The sequence below is a fragment of the Ammospiza caudacuta genome, chromosome 9 (genome assembly GCF_027887145.1).
Source record: "Ammospiza caudacuta isolate bAmmCau1 chromosome 9, bAmmCau1.pri, whole genome shotgun sequence".
In the NCBI taxonomy this organism is placed as follows: Eukaryota; Metazoa; Chordata; class Aves; order Passeriformes; family Passerellidae; genus Ammospiza; species Ammospiza caudacuta.
In genome coordinates, this window is record NC_080601.1 from 15,057,754 (window position 1) to 15,081,759 (window position 24,006).

General features: G+C 41.5%; 1 protein-coding gene across 1 annotated transcript in view; it reads left to right on the forward strand.

Moving 5' to 3' along the window:
* The first annotated feature begins 247 nt into the window (after positions 1–247).
* Positions 248–24,006, forward strand: part of ZCCHC24 (zinc finger CCHC-type containing 24) — a 107,435-nt gene continuing 83,676 nt past the window's right edge. The window contains exons 1-2 of the mRNA XM_058810094.1: positions 248–745; positions 16,757–16,957. Of these exons, the coding sequence (XP_058666077.1) occupies positions 506–745; positions 16,757–16,957 (441 nt within the window). The 5' untranslated portion in view covers positions 248–505. The remainder of the gene's footprint in view (positions 746–16,756; positions 16,958–24,006) is intronic.

A 24,006-nucleotide genomic window follows, 5' to 3' on the forward strand; every position in this document is an offset into this window, starting at 1 on the left:
GGTGGGACCGCGGCGGGCAGGGGCCGGTGGTGCGGGCACAGCCGCGGCCGCACACGCTCCGCCGGCCGCGCTCGGGCGGGGGCGGAGCGGCGCCGGGACGCCCCTGCACCCCCGCGGCGGCCGGGAGGCCTATGGGGGCGCGGCGCCGCCGCCGGAGCGCCGGCAGCCCCTCCCCGCCGCTGCCTGCGGGACTGGGAATAAAGACAGATAGCGGGGCAGGCACCGGCCGGGCGGGCGGGACGGAGCGCGCACAAAGTTTCCTGCGGAGCCCGCGGGCGGCAGCAGCGATGCCCGTGCTGCGCGGAGCGCTGGGGCTGCGCGGGCGCCGCCGGCCTTAGGGGAGCGAGAGCGGCGCGGGGCGCGGCAGCGAGCCCCCGGCCCGTCCTCTCCTCCGGGCGGCCAGGAGGAAGCGCCCCGGGCAGGGACGGGAGAGCGGCACTGCCGGAGCGCGGGGAGGGGGACCGGCACCGCGGGGCCAGCCGCGCCGGCGGAGCCGGGGGGAAAGATGAGCTTGTTGTCAACCATCGACACCAGCGCCGCGCCCGTGTACCAGCCCGCCCAGCTCCTCAACTGGGTCTATCTCTCGCTGCAAGACACGCACCAGGCCAGCGCCTTCGATGCCTTCAGACCCGAGCCCTCCTCGTCCCAGCACCCCGACCTCGGCTACACCAAGAGCACGCCGGAGCTGGGCTCCTCACTGAGCTCCAGCTATCTCAACAGTTTCTTCCAGCTCCAGCGGAGCGAGGTGAGTCCGCCGCGCCGCCCGGCGCGGAGCCCCCGGCCCCCCCGGGCCACAACCGCCATGATGCCTCGGCAGCCTCCTGCCCCTTCCCCGGGCCGGCACCGAGCCGCCCCGAGCGGGGCAGCCCCGCTCCCCGCCGCGCTCGCCGGGGCGGCTCGGCCACCCGCGCACGCTCCCTGTCCTCCCGGCCCCTTCCCGCCCGGCGCTCCCTCGCTGCCCGTCCCGCTAGCGGGCCGGGGCCAGGCGCCGCCGCCGCGGCATTGGCGCGGCCGCCGCCTCCTCCCGCCGCCCGCCAGCGGCGCGGGGCGCCCGTGTTGACAGTCTGGTCAATGGTTACACGGATTTCCCGTGCGCAGCCGGAGGGACGGGGGGCAGGACACGCAAAAAGTGCTACATCCGTCATAACGTGCAAAAATACCACCGCTGCCGCCACCCCCCCTTTTAGTTTTTTTTTTTTTTTCCTAAAGCGTTACTTTAAAAACTTGATACATATGGCTTATGAGAGATCAAAGGCAGGCACTATTGGAAAGGAAGAAATATAAACAGGAACGTGACAAAAACAGCAAAAAAGTTTTGTGCACCTTTTGTAACGAAAAACAAGACTAAATGTAACCAAAGGGAAGGAAGCTAAAAAACTGGGATATGCAAAGACAATTCGCTGTGGAACTCCCTGTCACAGGAAGTTGTTGAGGTCAAGCACTTCTGCATTGGAGGGGTTTCACATGTGTGGAGACACGGCAAGGTGGCACCTCGCACACCACAGCTCCAGCCTCTCCAGAAAAGACCCAGCTACAATTTGGCACCCTACTGTGGGAGTTTGCCGGAGGCATTCAACAGCATCTTTGTTTCATATGGTCAGATGGACTATACACCCAACCTGCTCTGGCACTTCCCACAGAACCACATTTCCAGCACCTTTTATGTTAAACATCGACTTAAAATGTATTCTCAATCAAAGTACACTCTTCTGTTCTGTCAGAAAAGTTATGGAGTTATTAATTAAAACTAAATCAAATTCCCCAAGTGCGCTCATAATAGAGCTGCTAACAGCTGAGAGCCAGAGTTATATAGACCTGTTTTCCTTTAATTAGAAATTCTTTCTTCTTTAAGAATTTAGCAAAGCACATCCAATCTCAAAATAGATACTATTTTTGAGAATAAGTGGCTCGGAACCCATTCAACCCGATTAAGTCTTATTAAGCATGACACAACATGGGCAGTTCAACAACATGTATACCTAATAAGCACGTTGATTTTACAAAAAGATTGGCAGGCAGTGCAATTTAAACTATTAGCTACCTACCTGTTGATGACAAATTGTAGATTTGACCCCTTCCTGCTTGGCTTTCGAGCTTTATGGTACCCAGGTAGCAGCAAGGCTCCAGGAGTTCGGCCAGCATGGATTCCAGATTGGGACTCTCTTCAGGCCCGTGTCTGTTGAAGTTGGGATACATTCTGCTCACAGCAGGTCCTTTATTTTTTGGGAGAAAAAGGAAGAAACAAGTAAATGGAGTCTGCATTCAGGAAGTCTTTGAAACAGTCTCTGAGAAACAGTTTTCTCTTCCTGACAGATCCCCAAGTTAATTTTCGGCTTCTACTATACTCTGTGCAAGTAGGGGCTAATCCTTTTGTCACACTCCCTTTCCACTTGGCTCATAGATTTTTCCATTTTCCCCCCTAACATTTCTTCTGGAAAATAATTTGCCTGCTATGACAGGCCTTCCTCAGGCCCCTGTCTCTGCCCCAGCTCCAAGCAGTCAGTCCCTGTGCAGCCTCCCCCAGCTGTGCTGTTTTCAGATCCCAGAAGTCACCTTCTGTGTGGATTCCTATCATCCACAAGCTGCAACTTTATTCTGCTCTTTTTAACCTCATTGCAGTTTCCTGAGGCACATGAGAGGAACTGAGAATTCCAGCTCTGTGGAAAGCCAAGAGTATTCACCATTCAGAAAATAAGAAGCCATTTCTAAAACAGCTATGCAGCTGTTTTATTATTTTTAAAAGATAAAGCGTGTTAGTTTGTTGCCATTCATGTTCCAGCCTGTGATGACAGCATTGACTATGTGGGTGATGGAGACACTTCTGTGTTTCCAGTATTCACCTGAACTTTGTCTTAATACATGGTAACCTGAAAAGAGGGAAAGGAGCAGAGCTATCTCCTATGGCATGGGAATGCTTCTGCCCTGCTGGAAGTAGGGAACCCTCTAATTTCCCAGGCTAGCACTGCCTGCTTATACAGCAGCTTTCATTCAAGGCTTTAGAAGGTGCTAGAGATACTGTTGCTCAAAAGAAGTTCTGCCAATATGTTAGATGCTCTGTTCTTTCCAGAAAGGGGAAACTAGGCTGCTTTTTGGCAGGAGTCACCCAAGAGTTTCCGACGATGTCATGCTCCTAATTCTTGAGATTCTAACATCTGTTTATTTGCAGATGCCATTGGGTATGCACTACACATTTCAACCACATAAAATTATTTTGGAGAGCATTAGTACTGTATGCTGTTTCTGCAGCAAGTGGGCTTATGCTATCTTTGGAACAACACATAGCTTTCCACAGTCAAACTGTTGACTGTTTTCTACACAGTGCTTGCTTTGGTTGGCATTTTTTTCTCCTCACAGTTTTGTCCTGGGTTGGCTTAGCCTGGAGCCGAGCTGTGACAATGATTGACACATAGCTGTACACAATATTTGGAAAGTGACCTAATGAGGGTCCAAAATAGCAACAGATTGAAAAATGATAGGATCATAGGGTGTAAAATAGTTGTGTGTCCTGTATGTTGCCTTGCAATTGAAACTTTCTGGAGAAGAACACTTGGAATAAGAGACAGCACTTGTGAAAAGTTGCTATTATACAGGGTTTGCAAGTCTGCATGGCACTGCCTGTGTATGTGACTTGCATACTGACCAAAGGAACAGGACAGAAAAAAAATAAAAGTGCCAGCACCCACAGAGTAGTCTTGTACTTCAAGATTTTTGTCCTCCAGACTTTTTCCACTACAATGGATGCCTTCTAAATAAACATGATGAACACAGCTGTTTGGTGCATAAAAGCCCATTGTACCAAGAAAAAAAAACAATAATAAAGGTTTAAACAGTAAAGAAACAATGAGTGTTTTGTTCTGTATGCAAGACTCGTTTTGCAAAACAGATCTGCTTTAAACCAAACTTTATGGCAGCATTTGTTGTCCTAGATATGAAATAAAAGCATGTTAGACCATTAAGATGCAATAAATTGGCCATGGAACTGAGCTCCACCCTCATTATAACACCATCCATCAGAGCCAAGTATTTCAGGTTTTGTTGTGAGGCTGGTTACAGGGAATTTAATGTCTGTGAGACACAGCCAGGTATCTGTGGCTTTGTCATTGAGGGTTATAACTGAACAACCTAGAGTGAGGGGTCAAGAGACCCATAAGATATTTTTCTGCACTGACAGGAGGCATCCTACCAGGTCAATGCTGTCTTTGGTCGAGAAGAGACAGCAAGCAGTAACTAGAAATTATCATAATAGTTGATTTTTTTTCTCTACTCTGTGTCTTTCAAGAGCAAAATTCCTTCTAGAACCCTCTATGGCAGCCACTTTCTGGATCTAAAACAGATTTTATTTAAGCACAAGTAACTGCACATACTAGATGAGAAAATAATCACTGTTTCCGTGTTTCTGAATTGGAGAATCCAGATCCAGTCCTTATAGGCAAGAGGGGAACTAACTGCAAATAAGAGCACACCAGCTAGTTCAGTTTGCTGCTGTAAAGTATGGATCACTTGTTTGGAAAGAAAAATGCATGGAGGTAAAAAAAGTTCACAGAGTGCTGTGGAAAATAACATTCAAATCCCTGTGAAACAAGCAAGTCTAAAGCACTAGGATAGATTAGGTAACTTCCCAAAGAAGATAGTGACATTCACAAGCTAACAACAGAAACTGATGAAACACTGGAAGAACAAAAACATAGGGAAGGAAATTGGCAGTTTTACAGAAAATGTATTTTATCAAACTTGTTGTCTGTCTGTCTTTCATAGAATTAGGGGGCTACATACTAGGCTGATACTTGATGAAGAAATATCTGTTATTTGGCCTAGATGAAGTAATTTGAAGGATAATAATAAGATTTTAAAAAATCTCCATTCTGTTAGTATCAGAAGAATACAGTGATTGCCATACCACATCAGGCCATTGGTTCCCTGAATTAAGTGCAGTATCTTCGAGAACAGCCATGATTAATAGATTTTAAAGGGAAAACCAAATGCATTTTAAGAGGCTGCTCACAACCAGTACGGTCTGAAGGCAGACTCAACAGAGAGGCAGGTTAGCAGAAATTGCCATATCTTCCAGAACGTGTCCAATTTGTTTAATTTTGTGTAACATTGTTAGTAATTCTAACACACAGCATGCTTTTGATCCACAAGGTGCTTAATGTGCTAGGCATTCAAGTGAGGACTTCTTGCTTTCTCAGCTACAGACTGACAGTAGCAGTCTATGGTACCTGAATATGTCCTTTAATAATAATGATTACTATTTATTTCCTAATTTTAATTTTTTTCTCAATATTCTTTGTGTAAGTAGGAGTGCTCTTAACCTTCCCCAAGATTTATTGAAAGGGCACTAGCATAACAATTCCTGTCTTGCAGGAACTGGTGCTCTCTGCCTCAGGATGATTGTACACTACCAATATTTTGTGGCTAAAGTGCCAGACAAGTAATTCCAAAATGCTTTTCAGGAAGTTAAATGTCAATTCTCACATCAGACCTCCTAAGAGATTCCAGAGCTGAATCTCTTACATTAATCAGAGGACAACATGCATTTGGAGATCTTGGCAGAACCAGCCTCTGTCCTCCTGACACAGCCAGCTCCAGAGCCCTTTTGATGGTGCTGCCTCAGCACACAAAGTGCAGCTTTCACAGCCCCCTGTACACTGCTCTCAAAATCTGACATCCTATTGCAGGTATTTGAGCTAATAACTATTCTGTTCCTAATTCCAATTGGACATATGCTTTAAAATGCAAAAATTCAGGGGTTTATGTCTATGAGCATTCTCTTTTGCACCCTGTTCTTATCTCTGCAGCCGTGGCCTCCTGCTTTGCTACTTCTGCAGCCTTTGGAAAACACCCATGTTTGCCAGGGAAATAAAAACCCCACATGTGAGTGTACTATAGGAAGTGGAGTCAGAAAATAAGATCTATATCTTTTATAAAAAGTGTGAAACTCAAATTATTATCCAAATTACACTCTTCCATTTGTATCACCTTGGTGTGGCTTTAGGCTTCTCTATTGTCCAGGATGAAGTGCTTTGTTTGTGTGTGTTTTTGGAAGTGGGCAGTCCTGCATGTAGCAGATATTCTCTTACTCTTGACACTTAGGCTGAGTTACCTAATAGCAATTTGATTGCAGGAAGAAATGCACAAGAGCCAAATTTGATTCACCAAAGAAAGTGTTCTAAATACAAGTGTGTTGCTTTTACTCTGGCTTCCTTACCTGACTAAGGACAGCAGAAAGTTCCCAGAAGTAAGAAGAAAATGTCTTGAATTTACTCCAACAGCCAGAGCCTCTTGTGTTGTGTCCTTGCCCACAAACTCCCCCTGCCCCCAGCAAGTGCTGCTGTAGCTCTGCAGCACACCTGCCCTACCTCCAGCTTTAACTAATTCAAAGATGACTTACACCTGGGCTTTACTCCATTTGCAGTGAAAGTACTATCCACCATAGTAATCTGCAGCTACTTGCTTTCACATCACAATCAGAGCCACACTTGGAAAGCTGGCAAGAACCAAAATATTAATTGCTGAAAGTAAATCAGGTCTTCAAGAAGAGGAATATGCACTTTCTACTTTACTATTGATTTCTTTTTGATAGCTTGAAAAGAAAAATAAAATAAAGAAATATCAAATTATTATAGTTATATTTCTTTTTACAGTTATATTTTTTATTCTGGATTAGCTGAAAATCATGGCCAATTCTTTTCAATCACTTGGGATTTTGTATCTATGCAAATTCCTCATTGAGAGAAGCGCTGGCATGTTTTTTCTGCCTCACAAATACATTCACATCTTGGAAAAAACCTGTCAGGCAGTTTATAGAAAAGAAAAACACACTAACCTATAATTGGAGGCAAAAGGATGTAGAATTCCTGTTACAATTATATTTTATACACAGAGCTTTCATTTACAGTTATTTTATGCATTTACAGTGTCTTCCATGCCAAAGCACCCAAACAAAGGGGTGATGTAACTGCGTGTTGGGTAATGATTTTTCATCCACTCCTCTTTTGCTCTGCAGACACAGACTCAGTTATTTAGAAGAGAAAGGGAAGATCCTTCTCCAGTGAACTGCACAAATGATCAGACAACCGAGTCTGACTTGAACCAATATATTAATTCATGAAGTGCATGGAATGAATTAGATTACCAAGAGGTGTAGCAAACTGCTTTTATCCCAATGCCACTCTTCGCCCCAGCCAGGCCTTTTTGGTTACATTTGGGAGATTTTGTGTGCTTGTACAAGATAGAACTTGTAGAGATGGTCCTGCTACTTGGTAATTGACAACTAGAAGAAAAGATTGCATTTTACTGACAGATGCTAGGTGAGGATTAACGCCAAGGAGAGTTTTCTACATCAGAGTTTAAGTGCACCATAAAAGGACTTTGAAACACAATTTAAGTGAAATTTAAATCTAAGACCAGAGAATCTTCTCATCTTTAAGAAGCATGAACAATAATGACATAGTGCACTTGTCAAAAAGTGCAGCACAGATATTACAAAACCAAATCATACAATTCTGATAATATGTATTTGCACAGGAACAAAAGAAGCTGTATCCTGTTACCCAAATTAGATGCATACATAAAAAATGTTACCTAAAAAATGATACTGGGTATAACCTTCCATTTTCTGAACAGATTAATGAAGTGTAACAATTAATACCCATACCTCTCCCCAGTTTGTCCTCCTCAGAAAAATTGCCAACAGCCTGATGCCCGTTTTGCTAACTCTGGAATTGCTCTTCCTCTTTTAGAAAGCCATAATGAAATTACTAAATTAAACGGAGAGAGTATAAGTCTTTTCCTCATGGTTTACTTAGCTTCTGTGTGGGTTCCAGAGTAATTATAATAGATCAAAGCAACTAGTTAAATTTTACAAAGCTATTTAAATCTTACAGTAATGCTGACTTAATTCAGACAGACAGTATTTCATAAGTGTAAAAGCCTGGATCACTTGGTTTTTCCTGCAGGTTGGTTCTTACTCTCAGAACCATAGCAAACCATTTGTGATCTGCTAAAAGTAGAATCTAAAATTATAGACAGATCCACTTGAGGAAAGCAGAATAAATGCAGGGTTACAAGTCCTTTCTCCCTGTCCCTCATTGTCTAGCCAGGCCAGCACAGCTGTGGGGAGTTTTGGTGGCTTTTACATTTTAACATATCACAAGCATAGCCCCTTAATTTCTGTCATATGTTTTGGTGTAAGCAACTAGTAACAAATCCAATACTTGGACTAAGAGGAGTTTTAAGGAGCCTCATGTAGAGGCTTTTCTTAGCTCTTTCAACTGCTGCTGATTGGAGAACTGCTGCCTGGTCTTCCAGACCTCTTTCTTAAGAAATACATTTTGTGTTTCGACAAATTTAGTTTGAAGATTAGCAAATGCCCTCATGATCCAGGACTTGAGCTCATATGCTAAGCAGAGATAAATTCCTGCTGTATTAACTGACCACCCACACCTACTCCATGCATGTGGCAGGATTTGGTGTCTCTTCAATGAACACAAGTGCAATACCTTACATAGAAGGGTTGTGGGTACCTGGAAATCTGTATTTGCATCTCATCCAGCTAAATGCCAACCAAGCAAACACTTTGGGGTATCAGCTTGGTCTCACAGATTTCTCTTGCTTCTAGGAGTTCCAGGTATCTCAGGGATCTTTGCAGGGGAGTTGCAGCCTGTATTTCTTCACACTAAGGGAGCCTGCTAGGCAACTATTTTGTAAATAGTCATTAGGGCTATGGATACTTGTGGTTGAAAGGAGAGCAAAGGATCTATTGTACAGTCACTGCACCCTGAAAATAGAGGACTAGCAAGAGTTTTTAAGAGAGTTTGGTCATCAGTGGTCCTTGAAATACAGAGGTGTTTTTCTATAACCATCTTCCTCTAACATACATTGCAACTGAAATTAGTACAATAATAGATTAATTCCTCTAACAGTCACAGCATGGGAAGAAAAAAACCCCTCAAATCTACTTTGAAACCAGATTTCTCAGTTGTTATTTTATAATTTATCTGAAGCAGATTGTGGTGTTTTAGGTTTGCTTGCTGAGATCACACTTCAAGCTGTGCTGTATCACAGTTGATTAAGAGGGTAACTTTAAACGTAGATAAAACTATCTAAAAGCTGGAGTCACCAAATGAAATTCCAGCCTGTCACCTAGTAATAGAAATAATTTATTTTCCTCCCTATATTCAATTTAATAAAGGTTTTTGTCTTCCCATGAGTGCAGGAGCTGGGGCCCAGGCCCTGAGAGGGGCCCGCTCTGGGCAGATGATGTATTGTTCCTACCTCTGACAGCGACCTCAGCTTCGCCTCTTCCAAACCTTGGCAGCCGTCGCTGAGCTTTCTGTGCCAAGAAGGCATTACTGGATGTAAATGATATAAACAAAACTGTCTCAGACTTAGAGTTCTGTTTAACCCAAAATGGACATTTCTTAGCAAAACCTTTCATCATGCGAGAGCTGCACAGGAGGTGAATGCTTCCCTAAGTGTGCCTTGAACAGGCACATATCTATTTCCGGGTGTTATTTTTCTTGCGTTTGGAGTGTCAAAAGACCTACCAAATGAGAGGAAACTCGACTCTTGTTTTTCAGACTGCAGGTCAGATTGAGACAAGATTTCCTGCAGGAAGCAGAGATGTTAACAGAAAGTGCAGGGATCAAAACATGTCCATCCGTTTCTGCCCTCCCTTCATGCTGTACAGCCTTCATGACCTGTGCCTCACCAGAGACCCCTGTCTCGAGCAAAAGGACTTGGTTTTGGGCAGGGGGACAGAGGGCCCTGCCAGGGACCCTCCCCATGGCCTCTCCCCAAAGGTCAGGGAGGTTGGTGGCCAGGGGGGACCTGGCTCGGGCAGGCAGGGGACAGCCTGGGAATCCAGGGCTCCTGCGGGGATGTATTAAAGCAATTTGCAATGTGAATGGTCTCTGGTGTCCCTAATATAGTGCTCATGTGTTAGAGCTTCTCTTGAACATAAGTGGGCAGTTGTTGGGCATTCAGCAGATGAAAAGGATTGGTGCACGATTTAGAAAGTTCCTTCAAGACTGCACACCTCTGACCAGAGCAAATCTCTGTCCTCTCCCACATCTGCCTTTCAAGGCCTTTTGTGAGGTCCCTGTACATTGTGGAAAATGAGTGTCCTCGCTGATATCCACAGCAAACCCATTCCTGAGGCTGAAATAAGGAGGATCACACTACTAGCAGAAAGCCAAAAGGCCTGCCTGAGCTCCAGCAAGCCTGGAGATGGTGACTGGATAATTCCTGAACTGTCAGCATGACTTTACCACTGTACAGCACAGAGGGAGCAGGATTTTTTTAAGACCTGAGTAACTCATTGAAAGCTTTGGATCCAAGTGTTAAAGCCTGGCAGATCTAAAGCAAGGCTTGGTGGTGGCGTGTGTTGCTCCCCAGCCTTGTAGCGATTGAAGGGACACACCAGTCCTGCTCAGAGGAGGGGGTTGCACCCCTTGCTGTTCTGCAGAGTCTCAGCAATTGCAGCCTGAGAAGCCACAGCCAGCTGAGCTGTCAGATTTGGAATAACTAGATTAGGGAGATCTGTATGCTGGATTAAAGATTCATTGCCCCTCAATAACTCACTTCACAACCACTGGCAGGTCACTCTGTGTTTGTAGCTGTCCCCTTAAGTTACTGTTTCTGCAGAAGGAAAGGCCTAGTGTCATCTATCTGAAAATATTTAGAAGTAGACATTAGTGTTAGCAGTTTAACATAAACATGTATTTGTCTAAAACCCCCTGCAGAAGAAAGATGAATTAAGGTATACTTGGCTAGTCTAACTAGCCGGGAATGCATTAAGGTTTCTGGGCTAATCTGCATTTATCTGTGGTTTTATATGAGAACTTGAGTAATTCAGATTTTTTACTAAAAGTAAGGCCAAAGACCAGATTTTTTTGACAGCTGACTTAAAAGTTGACTTCAGAGGAAAACAGAAACCTGAGTCTTTTTTTTTCTTGCTCCAGGCAAACATTTTCTTTACTGAGTGATGAGCTTGGCTTTCAGTATTCCAATGATAAAATGTTACTGAACAAACTCTTAAGCTGTTTTTTTGTAAAAGTATACAATTTATCAGATGAGCTAAAGCAGACACAAGCCATACAGGAGCAGTTTTTGAGGTTTTCCAGTTCAGCCTTGGTAATTAAACTTCTCTATTTCTTCTGGCTCAAATTAATACAACTAAATTTATTACAGTATTTTCATTTAATCCCTCTGTTTTCAGAAGGCTTTGAGGTTGGCCATAAACATTGATGATGATCTTAAAGGCCTTTTCCAGTCTAAACAATTCCATGATTCTATTCTGTGATTCTGCATTGGATGTTTTCTTTGGGGACAAAACCAGGGAACTGTTTTAACCACTTATGAAGAGTTGAAGCACAGAGAAGTCAGATTTGAAATGCTCTTCTCCAAACATGGTTGTTTTCTGGTGCAACTGTTGTGCTTTCCCACCTACTGCATGGCCCAGTGGATAAAGCCCACATCAGAAACAAGTCTTGGGGCACTAGGAAATAAACCAGCTATAGGCCCTTGGGTTAAGTTTTGTATATTACGCATTCAAGCCACTGAATTACTGTTTGGGTTGCTCAGATTTCCCTCTCCTCTAACATGAAAGTAAAAACTGAGGGCAATGACTTGTCTATCCCACTGTTTTATCCATGACACAGCACAGGGACCACTCAGTTCTTATCTTAGTGAAAATCCAAGCTGATAACTTTAGCACCTTTTGATATTTCAGTGCAGGGCTAATGAGTAGCATGGCTAGTCTGGTTACTGTCATACAGGCTGGAAAATATTTACAATTTACAGGGGATGAAAACCTTACTTTTTCCATACTGATGACAAGGCAATCCAACTCCCTTTTCCTACAAACTTCAAGCAGCCATGGCATCTGTCAATTTAAACTTAACTCTGTCCATTAAGACTGCTTTATTTATGACCTTTATTAGGTCAGCAGCAAAAATAAGTCATCAAAAATTCTTTGCTCGTTTCTTTTCAAATATATGCTATTTCATTCTGTGGAAGCATTGATGGCTGGACTAGATTGTAGGACCATTGGAGTGCTACAGGACATCACTTCAGTATGTGCAATTACTACAGTTGTAGAGAGAACCATAAGCAAAAAATCACACTAACTTCTGGAGCATCAGGCATGCACTGGCCAGATACAGCCCCCATCACCCAGCACAAGTCATTCTAGCTTTATGTAATGTGGATATGTTCAGCTTTATCACTGCCTTAAGGGTCCAGCAACCACAAACTGAACTTGGGGCAGAAACTGGTTTTTCCAGAGATACCTCTACTTTTCCAGTCCGTGCCTAATAAGAAGATACCATTCCCACATGAACAAGTTGCCATTGCTTATTAATACCAGCTGGTCTGGTAGATGCTCAGGCATAAATGTCATAATTGAGAGGCTGTTGTGCTCTCTGTGCTTTTAAAAACATACCTTTATGGGTAAAGCAATAGCTATACATATCAAAGGGAAATTTGGAATGTAAGACTTGCCTCTTATTTATCTTTCAACATTTCAGTGCATATTCACATTCAAAGTTGTCTTCCTTCTCAACATTATACCATTGCTAAAAAAGAAACTAAAGAGATAAAGCCAGGGTTTCAGGGATTCTTTTTCTACCTCTTGACACATCAATCCCAAAAGATGTTTCTGAAAGGCAGGGACCCAGCCAAGGGAATCAGGAGCATTAGCCAATTATTCATGAAATGAGGAATAACTTAGAGGTGAATTAGCTACTGGAACTCCTGAGTCACTCATATATGTTACCCAACTGGAAATCAGAGTGAGGAAGCCTAAAAGACAATAGCTGCCTTTCACAAAGGACCACACTGCAACCCTACAGGTTATGTGCCCTTTAACTGGAAACACTGAGCAAACAAATAACAAAGGGAAATTCGCTTCCCAACACCACCAACAGATACAGTTTAAAGATCTGCCCAGCAGTGAGGTTACCTTTGGAAAACACAAGATCTTCAGTTGGGTTCATATTCAATTAAATCAACAAGTTTCATAGGAAGGAAAAAACAAACAAATAGACAAACTTACATTATCAGCTCGAACCTCCCACCAAGGCTGTTTCTAAGTTTTACCACCACGTTCCCCATCCCCCCAGTATGGCAAGATAAGGAAATCCTGAATTCATTGCAGCTGGGCTGATGAGCCTTGTAATTAGGACATGCAGTGTGGTCTTTCAGGCGCCTTGAGAACACTAACCCTTTCACTGCCAAAGCCTTTTTGCCTGTTCAAGCTCAAAATGAGACTCTATTTGAGAGGTATTATTGTCTACCATTTAAAGAAATAGGCTGGCTTTGCTAGTGTTGCATTGTGAACACAGAGTAAAGTCATTGCTTTTGGTGGAATTCATGAGAGGAGCAATCTCCCTGCCACCTCCCAGATGAGTACTAATACACTTGAGACCAGAGTGAGTCAGAATGCATTTGTTTCTTCATCTCTGTTTTCTGTCTGAGGCCATCAACACTCTCCCTGGCACTCTAATCACCCCCTGGACATCTCCTTTTGGTGTGAAGCTAATTCAAAGTTTTTATTCAAAACCCTTCTTAAAAATCCTCTTTGCAGCAGTGCAAATACTTAGTAAGGGCTGAATTGCCTGTTCTGCTCAATTGAGTGCCCCAGAAAGAAAAAAAAAAAAAGGCAAACCAAAACTGTTTTATGTATCTCAGCAATATTCATTCACCCTTTGTCCTTTACAATGACAAAATGGAGTCAATCACCATTTCATCACATTTGTTACAAGCCCTAAGCTTTCACTAGGTGATTCCAGGGGCCGGGATGAACTTTCCCATTACCACCCTTATTATATAACTTGGATTTTGGGAATGGTTTATTTCCTCATCTCTTTCTGAAGAACTAGAGATTTCCAGAGCTAGAAACCATTTGTGCTGGTGCTCTTTATAGCAACTTTCAAGTGTCAGATTGATGTGTTTTTCACATTGACTTGGAGTCATACAGATTTAAGGCCATTTTCCAGGTCAGATTGGCAGGAACTGCTGAATCCTTTGCCTGACTATACCCAGAGGGATGGGCTGCATCTTGGGATCATCTAGGCATTTTCCAAAGGAATGCATTGTCCTTTAAAGTGCCAATGTCATCAGCAATGTCCATCTTCTCCTTTACTGTCATGTTCTGGGATGTTATATTTGTTTCTTCCTTTTTACCACTGGGCCTCAGGATGATTGTAGGGAGGTGTTTCACAGTGCTGTGTGTGCACTGAATGTTTTGCTGTGTCCAGCTGTGGCATGCACTGCACAAGTGCCCTGCCAGCTGAACCAGGTGGCCACTTTTAGAGCAGTGTGCCACTCTTTGGCCACAGAACCCTTGGTGACTGCTAGGGGTAGGATTTAGTGTCAGTGCAGCCCATGTCTGATGGGATCCCAGCCTCTGGCACAGCTTCTGGCTGCCACAGTTGAAATAAAAGTTTGTGAAGGTTTGCTGCCAAGGTGCCAAACTGCACCTTGTTTTCAATATTGACCTGAAACTTGCCAGGAAGGGTTGGTGGAGGAGTGAGTTACAAAATACCCAGCTGTGGTTCCAAATTGCTCCCTTTCAATGAGGGCAACAGCTCAGTGTAAAGGATGTGTAGGAAAGAAAACAGTCATCACTGCATGCCATATGTCCAATTCAAAGCCCACTGTAGGCAGCTGACAGATATGTTTTGGTTTGTTACTGAGTTGGCCCTGGGGGGAAAAATAACAACCTCCTGATGGGCAGGAGTTATTCTGCATCCCCAGAAGATATTCCAGATTTCAGCAATAGGTAAAGAATTTGTGACTTCATACGTTCTGTGTTTATACTTTCACCCTTCTATAAAATCAGATAGTAAGGAATTTGCAAAGCTACTAATGGGTGTAATGCAGGTGAAGTACTTTAAGAACCTCTTGGCAAGAGGATCTCTTAAAAAGAAGGATTTTATATTTTTCCAAGAGTATATAAGAGAAAGTGGCTCCTAGGGAGACAAGAACTTCTTGGAGACCCTTAATTAATACTATTTTGGCATTCACAGCACTTCCCCTTCCTTTTCAAAATCTGATGCCAAGAATTTCTCATTCCAATAGCATCCAATAAATCCTAGAACTAAATTCCAGTGACCATTGGAGGTCTCTTTGGTTGCTTGATGGCTAAAGCAGCTAAAAGCTTTTTATTAATTTTTGAAATACCTTTTCCTTTTAAAATCTGTAGCTTTAACCCCTGAAACAAAGTGGCTGATTCTCCTCTCAGCCACATCATCTTGCACAGCACAGAACTATGCTACACAGGATGTTTTAGCCCAGGGCATATGTGAAGTCCCAGGTGAGATCAGATTCCACTCTGGGACCTTTTGAACTGATCCTGATGCTGTGCACCAGCTTCAGCTTGGCAAGAGGAGTCAGAGGAATTCAGCATGTTGTGTTTGACTACAGTGCAAGTGGGTGAAGCAGATTACTAGGCTGAATTTTCCTGTACACCATCTGTGGAGGGATGGAATTCAGGGACAGCTGGGGCTCACCCAGGTATTTGTGCCTAGAGCTTTAATATTTTTTTTTTGTATGCAGCTGTCACCCAGAAAACACTCACTGTGCAGGCACCCCGAATGTTTGAGATCTCTGAAATTAATTTAATTTCAAGTTCAGATTAATTTCACAAACTCTAAATCAATTTCAGTGCATGTCTTCAAAATATATATAACATGTATAAACACATGAAAACACCTATAGAGACCCCATCGAAATATTAGAATTCAGTAAAATTACAGCACAGAGTCACAGATTGGACCTCTTCTTACCTACTTTCCCATAAGCCAGCAGTAATTCTCTGATGGCAGGAGAATTACATGAGCTTAGCATTGCAGACCTAGGGTGGAAACACCATGTGAAATGTGTCCCATCATGTGAGGATGGAAAGGACACTCAACAGTTGGTCCTATTTCTACAGTCATTCATTATGTTAATTTTTAAAAGAGTTTTAGTTTTCCTTTTGAACTCCACTAAGGTTTCTTTTGGACCTTCAGTGGTTAAAGTGAATTAATCCTTCTTATCTCCATTAGGGAGAATACCTATTTAGGTGTTGATGGGTTTCCTGCTGTTCTAAAACTACTGAATAGCAAATTAGGAGCTACTGATTTGGATTTGCAGATTGAGAGAGTGAAGATCCTATTGAGGTGAAGTACAAAACCCAGGTATTTACTGTTTATCAGGAAATGTTTAAATCACAGCAGGTTCTCCCTGAGAAAATCCAAACCAGATGAAGCTCTCAATGCTTCTTGTTATTATTTGAACATGGGACTCTGTGTTGACTGATTAACCGGATTGGAAATTGGAAGTTACTTTGCATTTTTCTTGGTGTTCTTTCCTTTCTCTGACTTCGGTATTCTTTGCCAAAGTAGTTTTGGACACAAAAGGGTTCTGTTTTGTGAATTGTTCTTTCAGCTTTTTGCCTGCATAATCTAACTGTACTATGAATGCATTATGGCCAAACACAAGAAAGCAATCATGGCTTAACGGAAAGGTTGCACTAAGAGAACCATGGCAAGCTCAAAGTTTCCTGAGCAATGCAATGGTGACCAGCTCCATTGCACTGCCATTGTGAAGCCTGTATATTGCTTCCCTCAAATGTGTAGCCATGTTCCTAAGAAAAAAATAATCACTTTGTTTTTCCTGCTATTTTTATCCATCCCCTATTCAAATCTCCCCCAGAACAATCCTTAATACAGTACTGTGTTGCATGTGACTTATTTGTTTTCTTTTGCAGGCTCTGAGCAGCAGTCTCTACAAGAGTGCATCCCCTTATGGCTCCCTTAACAACATTGTGGATGGGTTAAGCTCCCTCACCGAGCATTTCTCTGACCTATCCCTTTCTTCAGAAGCCAGAAAACCCAGCAAGAGGCCACCTCCTAACTACCTGTGCCACCTCTGCTTTAACAAGGGACACTACATCAAAGACTGTCCCCAGGTAAGTAATATATAATATTCTGAAAAAATTTGCATCAATGTTTTCTTTAGTCCTTGATTTAGCAACACAGAATTTGACTGAAATACTTCAGAGTGAGTAACACTGTAGAGGTATCTTGACATGGCCAAGCTAGCCATGTGTTCCTTTAATCTATTCTTTATCACTATGTTGATAGACAAAGTACACTATTTATTTGCCTTGCAAGTATTACAGAAAACATTAATGTAGGCACACAGCTGAGCAGATTCTGGTAACTTTAAAAATGGCTACTCTGTAATTTTCTGTCGGGCAGCACTCTGTGTTATCAGTTTGGCAATGGCACTTAATGCAACAAGTTACATATGCTTAAGGAGAAGAAATTGTTACATTCAGAGAGAACTTTGAATCAGTGTTGCAGTAACATGGGCTCCAGGTATTTTGAGTGCAAAGTCTTTTTTGTCCTACTGTAGAGGTTTGCTGTACTTCGCAAAATGACTTTGACTCCTAGAACTTTTCTGTAGTGGCAAAGCTGGCAATATTTATTTCCTTCAAAAAGAGGTATAAACCAGTGTGCACTAAAAGCACTTGCCAATCTACAATTTTTTTTTTTTCCCCTGAGGCTCCCAAGTGCAGTGAACCAGGTTTCTTAATTTTCTGGTTTCAGCTGGATGCAGTTGTGTTGCTGGCTTAAACTTTCACAATTTCAACAACATCCTATGTAAAGTCCCAAGGAAATTAAAATGCTGCCAATACTCTAAAAACACAGATGTGGACAGTACCAGCATCCACTTCATTATGACTTTAACCTCCTAGCCTCTTATTGTGTGGTTTTCAGCAGAATTAATCTGCATAAAAATTAACTACAGTTAGTTTGCTATTGAGGATGTCAGACATTTATAAACCAAATACAGGCAGAAAAACATCTGCCAGCAGAGGAAGGAGAGCATGAAATCAAGACTAACATCAGATGAGCTTTGAGTGTATGCCTCTTGCTGTTATGCATAGACTAACTTTATCACTTTCACTGTATATCTTTCATTAATTCTAATGAAAGCTATGGAATTAAAGTATATTTGCAGTCTTGGTGTGGCACTTGAAAATATTTTTACTTCTTATTTTGATCTAGGTTGAGTAAGAATTTTCTTTAGGAAAAAACTATGACATTTTCTTTGCTTCTAGGAGATCAAAAGTACTCTGGTTTCTTTACTTAAATGCTTAATCTACTTAATTTAGCATGTTACAGAAGAATGTAAAGATAGAACCATGTAATAGCATACATTACTTAACAAGAGGATTGAAACTCCAACTACTAAATATGTGGCAGAGTGAGAAACTGCTGGACTGGGGATGGATGGTTGTGCTTTGCCATGCTCTGTGAGAAAGCAAATGAATGCTGCAGGTCTCTTGACAATCAGTATGTGCAAGCTGCAGCTCACACAGACCAAGTGAATGTGTCAGTGTTGGAGCAGTAATGCATTATTTATTTCATGGGTATTTTTAGGGTTTGAGGCACTAGGGATTAAACATGTTAGTGAAAATTGAAGACATGCACACAGAAATCCAGGAGATACGAACAATTTAGGGTTGTGTAGTAACACTAATTCTCTTAAATTGCACATCCTGTATATATATATTTTCTTAATTTGAAGGCTTAATTTGTCAAGTCTTCAATTTCTCTGTGAACCAGGAAGTGGAAAGAGTTCCTACTGGCATACTCTGTGACTATCCTGTGAGTTTGGGAGGAATGAGGAAAGGAGCCCAGGACAGGGAAACATCTGCTCGCTCACCACATGGAGTCTGTGGTTACAGGCAGTCATATCATATAGCCCCTTTTGAACACTGATCAGGTTTTACTTGGGAAGCATTTCAGTATTTTGCCTTTGCTACTGCTGGTGTGGGAAGCTGCTCCAGAACCTCAGTCCTCTCCTAACTAGAAATCTTCCGATTTCTGGGGTGAATGTAACTCATGGCCACTTCATAGTCATTTGTTCTCCTGCCAACATTGTCCTCCACTGAAATAGCTCTTATCCCTCCCTGGTGTTTATCTCAGGATGTATTAATAGACTGCAATCATATCCTCTCTCAGCATTCAATCACATCCTCTCTCAGCTTTCATTCTGTAGGACTAACCTAGCCAGGTTTTCTCAGTTTCTTCACACAAAGGATACAGAGCCTCTATTCCCCTGGCCTTCTCAAGGCTGTTCTTTTGTGCTTTTCATCTCCTTGCTCATGCATGGCCACACGTACCTGTGGCATCCCAGAGCAGAGCTTTCAGTGCCTTCTGCTCTGTGTGCACAGTTCTGTTTGTGCTAGTTAAGGGACAGGTGATATGAAATTGATTCTCTTTAACTGGAGATTTCTTCTACCACAGGCAAGTGCTTTCTGGTTTAATCAGCAAGTGCTTTCTTGAGGGAAAGCAGAGTTAAGCATTCACAGAAACATGCACACTTTGCTTATGTTATCTGAGATGAGGACAGTTCTAAAGAGGATGACCCTGTGTACACAAGTTATGTTCAAAACATTGTGCACAAAATGGGAGCAGCAATGGCAGGATCAGGCTTTTTTCATAAAGTCCCCATTTGTTACCACTGCTTTTGACAAGAACTGATTTCCTAATTTGAACATTATATGCACTGCTTAATATCTTAGGTTTGATGCTTAGTTTTGCTAGTGCTGTCAAAAATAAGTTGTTTAGCAAATCCTACCACAAAAGGGCTGTAGTTGTGTGTTTTTAAAGTCCTTAAACCAGGATAAAGAAAAGAGATAAACCAATCTGATCTGGACAAAACATGTATCAGTAAATCATACAGTATTTTTTCTTTTGTTTTTATGAAACTGCCTAATAAGAAACACATTTTGAAATGGGGTGTTCTATGAAGTTTTTTCTGCATAGCAAAGAAATTGTGTAACAGCTTTAGGACTAAATATCCTCTCTTAATTCTGCCTGTTATCACCACTGAAAATATATGCTGTTTTTCTGTTGTTGTAAAAGTTGATGAAAATGCATGTATCAGTTCAGATTGATATTTTAAGTGATGATCATATTCCAGGAGGTTAAATAATGACAAACAAAAACTGCCAGCTTTAGCTTTTAAGTACCTCTTGTATCTGCCCTTTCTCTAATATTGTGTCCACAACTATCTGTTTCAAAATTGAAATGGGATTTAGCAGTCTTCTATTATTGTACCATGTAGTTTGTGTCATACATGGTGATAGAAAATGTTCTTTTCTGTTTAGGAAACTACCAGAAATAAGAACAATGTTATGATTGCAATTCATCATTTCCAACTTGCCTAGATTTTCAAAAAGCTGTTTGTTGCAATAATTATGTCCATAAAAAACCCAACACTAATCTTTAGTATCATCTTTATAGCATACCTACATTTCTTCCAAAACTAATTTGTGAGTTTCAGTGGCTTAGACAATAACATCTTACTCATACCTCTCTGATGTTCTTGCACATACGGAATTCTTATTGACTTGAATGAAGTGAAAAAGTGTGGAGAATAAAGGTTAAAAGTAGTGTTCTTAATATAGCCCTGCTCTTAAATTATCATTGACAGTGCCATAAAAAATAAACAAGATCTTTCTCTTTAAATAGCAAGGAAGGTAAGGAATGAGAGTACTTTTCCTGTCTGGTTTACAAGTCGATTGCATTATATATATATATATATGTGTGTGTGTGTGTATGTATATATATGTGTGTGTATATATATATGTATATATATATGTGTGTGTGTATATATATATATCTGTATATGTATGTATATAGATCTGTCAAAACTTTGTACACTTATTTGTGTACCCAAAGATATTGTACCTATGCCTCATGACCATAGGGGCTTTTTTCCCCTACCAGGAAAAGAAAAACCAATGAGTTCTGAACCAGTAATATTAAAGATACACGATTCTATGTGACCTTTTTTTGTATAGCAGGTATAGAAATTATTAGAAGATCTTGTAAAAAAAGTTACATTGTCTTTTTTCACCCATTATCACTATATCTTTATTTTTAAATCCTATAAAGTATAAACAGTGAGTTCCTTTGTACCAAGTATGGCCTATAAAAAAATGAATCTTGCTCCTTTCAATTGTTAAGAATGTTATTGACATGAATTCTCTTCCATGATGTCATCAACCTAAATTCAGACCTATCATAGAGGTTTAATTTGCAAAACTTATAGAATAATGGGGTATGGTGTCTATGTCTAGATACAATCTATGTAGACATCTGTAAATAAAGCACCTAGTTCACATTCTAAGATGTTGCTGAGTGAAGGAACCTTTGTCATTTTTCAGAAATCTACTTAGGAAAGTAAACACACAAATCCTGGACCTCATTTTATACATATGTCATTCCAGCTGTTAATTTAATAAGGAGCAACAGAAGCCCAAGTTCAGAGCTCCAGCAAAGCATCTCTGTATTCAGAATTTTCAAACTGCTCTACCTGGTGTTTCTGCCCTAACTGTATTCAAATACTGTGCCAGTGCCAAGCTCATTGAAAAACCTTTCTGACAATTCCTGTGAATTTCTGTACAGGCAAGGAACCCTTACCTCATGGTGATGTGCTGGGGAAAGTAAATAGGCAAATATTACTGTTCTGTAGTCAAATTCCCATGCCCTGGCAATATTTATCCCAGTTTCTGGGAGACAGAGGAATGTTGCACAGTGTGTTTCCCAATTTTACATTGTACTTACAGAGGAAAATGCCATGTGCATGCTCACAGGAGTACAGACATATATGTAGTGGGAAGCTCAGTCTCTTTCTGCACTGCGTGTTTAAACCTGTGGCTGAAATGCATGGCATGGTCCACGTTAATGGGGCCAACACGGGGAGTCTTTCCACTGCCAACAGGGATCTTTGAAGCAGATCCTGTAAAACTGAAGTGCCTTGAGAGCACAAATTCAAGTCAATAGGAGCAGTAGGTAATTGCTGTGGCTGCTTGAGTTTGCAGAGATTTGCTTTTGTGGTTTCATGCAGGATGTGGAAGAAATCAGTGTCAAGCTGAGTTCAGTCCTTTCTTCTTAGCCCCTAGCTTGGGCTGCCAGATCACACTGCCCTGAAGCTGTCCCTCCCTGTGCTCACATACACTGCAGCTCTGGCAGCTCTTTGGCTGCACGGCTGGAGCAACTCTCATGCCTCAAACATTCATCTGGTTTCACCCGTGCCTTACGGTTGTGCGAGGATCTCAAAGGTGCAGAACATTTATGGAATTCCCAGCTGAAATTTCTCCAGGTACCAAAGGCTGACTAAGATGGCAATGAGGAACAAACTAGCATCTCTACAAAGTTGGAAAAATCTAACTGTCTGGTTTTAGATCCAAAATCTTTTTTTTTTTTTTAAAGGCAAAACAAACACAAACTTCTTGGAATTTATCTTCCCTTTTAAGTAAAGGTGAGATTTCAAAGAGCTCTGGAATTAAAGGAGATCACAGACCTTAGAAAATGCTAACATTGACTCTGAAAATGTTTTTGACAGTTGCTACATTTTACATTTTGTAGTAGGTTTTTAGATATTGTGAGACAGCATGCAAATAAATGTGTCATTTCTCTATTGAACTGAGTGAGAGGTCATTATTATTACTCAGTTATAGGATGAGGGATTAATTTCCCCATTCTTGGAGGAATCTGACACCCTGTATGGGCTCAATTTTTCAGGTTCCACCATAGTTTGTGATCAGAGTATACTTGGTGGCATTTAATCTGGTGCTGTACAGGCCTCTCCTATTTATGCTCCTATTCTGTCTCCCTAGGGAGTTACTAAAGTATCCCTGATACAAATAAATCAGTATTTGAATTACCAGAATGAGTATTCTTCTTGCAGAGGTAAAGATGAAAATATGGGACACATAAGAAAAGAAAACAACAATTTTACATCTGGTAAGTTAGTGGTGTTAGTGAGGTCAGTGCTGAACAGAACCTGCTAGCCTGTGTTACAAGGAGGGAAAAGGTGTTAAATCTCTGCTATATGTAATTGCTTTCAAACCATTTGTGGCACTCCAGAAAAAAAGTCTCTATGTCTAGCCCCCTCATTCTCTAGCTTTGAAATACATTGAGGTATGCACATTTCTCTCCTACACATGGTTCTAGAAGGAATTGTAACTTTTAGGTGTTCTTATGTGTACTTATGCACATACCTAAATTCCACATTACAAGATACTGGATGAATGTGAGGCTCTGAAGAGTCCTCTTTATATACAACATGCTGATTTCATTTATTCCTATTTTTTCATTGAGAACCTGCATTAAACTATTGTAGATAATTTGGACTTGGCTTAGATTTTTTTTTTTTTTTTTTTTTTGTCACATGGAGCCACTTTGACAACTCCATGATATTAAATGTACTACAAAATTTATTGCAGGCTGTTATTTTTTTGTTCTCATATGCTTGAACCTAGCTGTGCCAAGTTTTCTCAGCATTTCTGAGATAAGCTGAATATATTTTTTCAGATAATTTCTACTTTTATTATGAGGACTTGCAGAAATCTTGTAACCAAACTATAGTGGGCTATAAATTGGCCCACATCCATCTGATCTCTGAAAATGTAAGCTATTTAAGTGTCTGAAAGATCAAAAAATACCCATTGTAGTCTTTTGGAAATTCTCAATAAGCTGTACATGTCATGGATTCAAACCATTTATGAGAGGCAGATAACTCAGTGGTAGATGTGTAGAGAGGATCCAAAGAGCCCTGTTTTGAGAGCATGTTCCAAAAGTTCTTGTTTTGTTCTGTGTCTAGAGTACATGGTATTTATGTCCAGTTTTTTGATAAACTGTGTGCTTGAAAAGAAGATACTGAACCCTAACATACCAAAGTAAGAACAGTTGGACAGTGAAAAAGAAAACAGAAAACACCTAGTAAACTCTGTCTGTGCCCCTTTCCTGTCTAGCACACTGCTTGACATTACATTCCCAAAAGTCTGCAAGTCCAGCCAAACCCAAGCTCCTCCTTCAGGCCCATGACTAAGCTGTTATTACTGTGCTTCAGTCTTTATATACTAACACAAGGTCAAATGGGCTGTTTCATCCCTGTGGGATGTCTGCAGTGCAGACAGAGGTGATAAAGGCA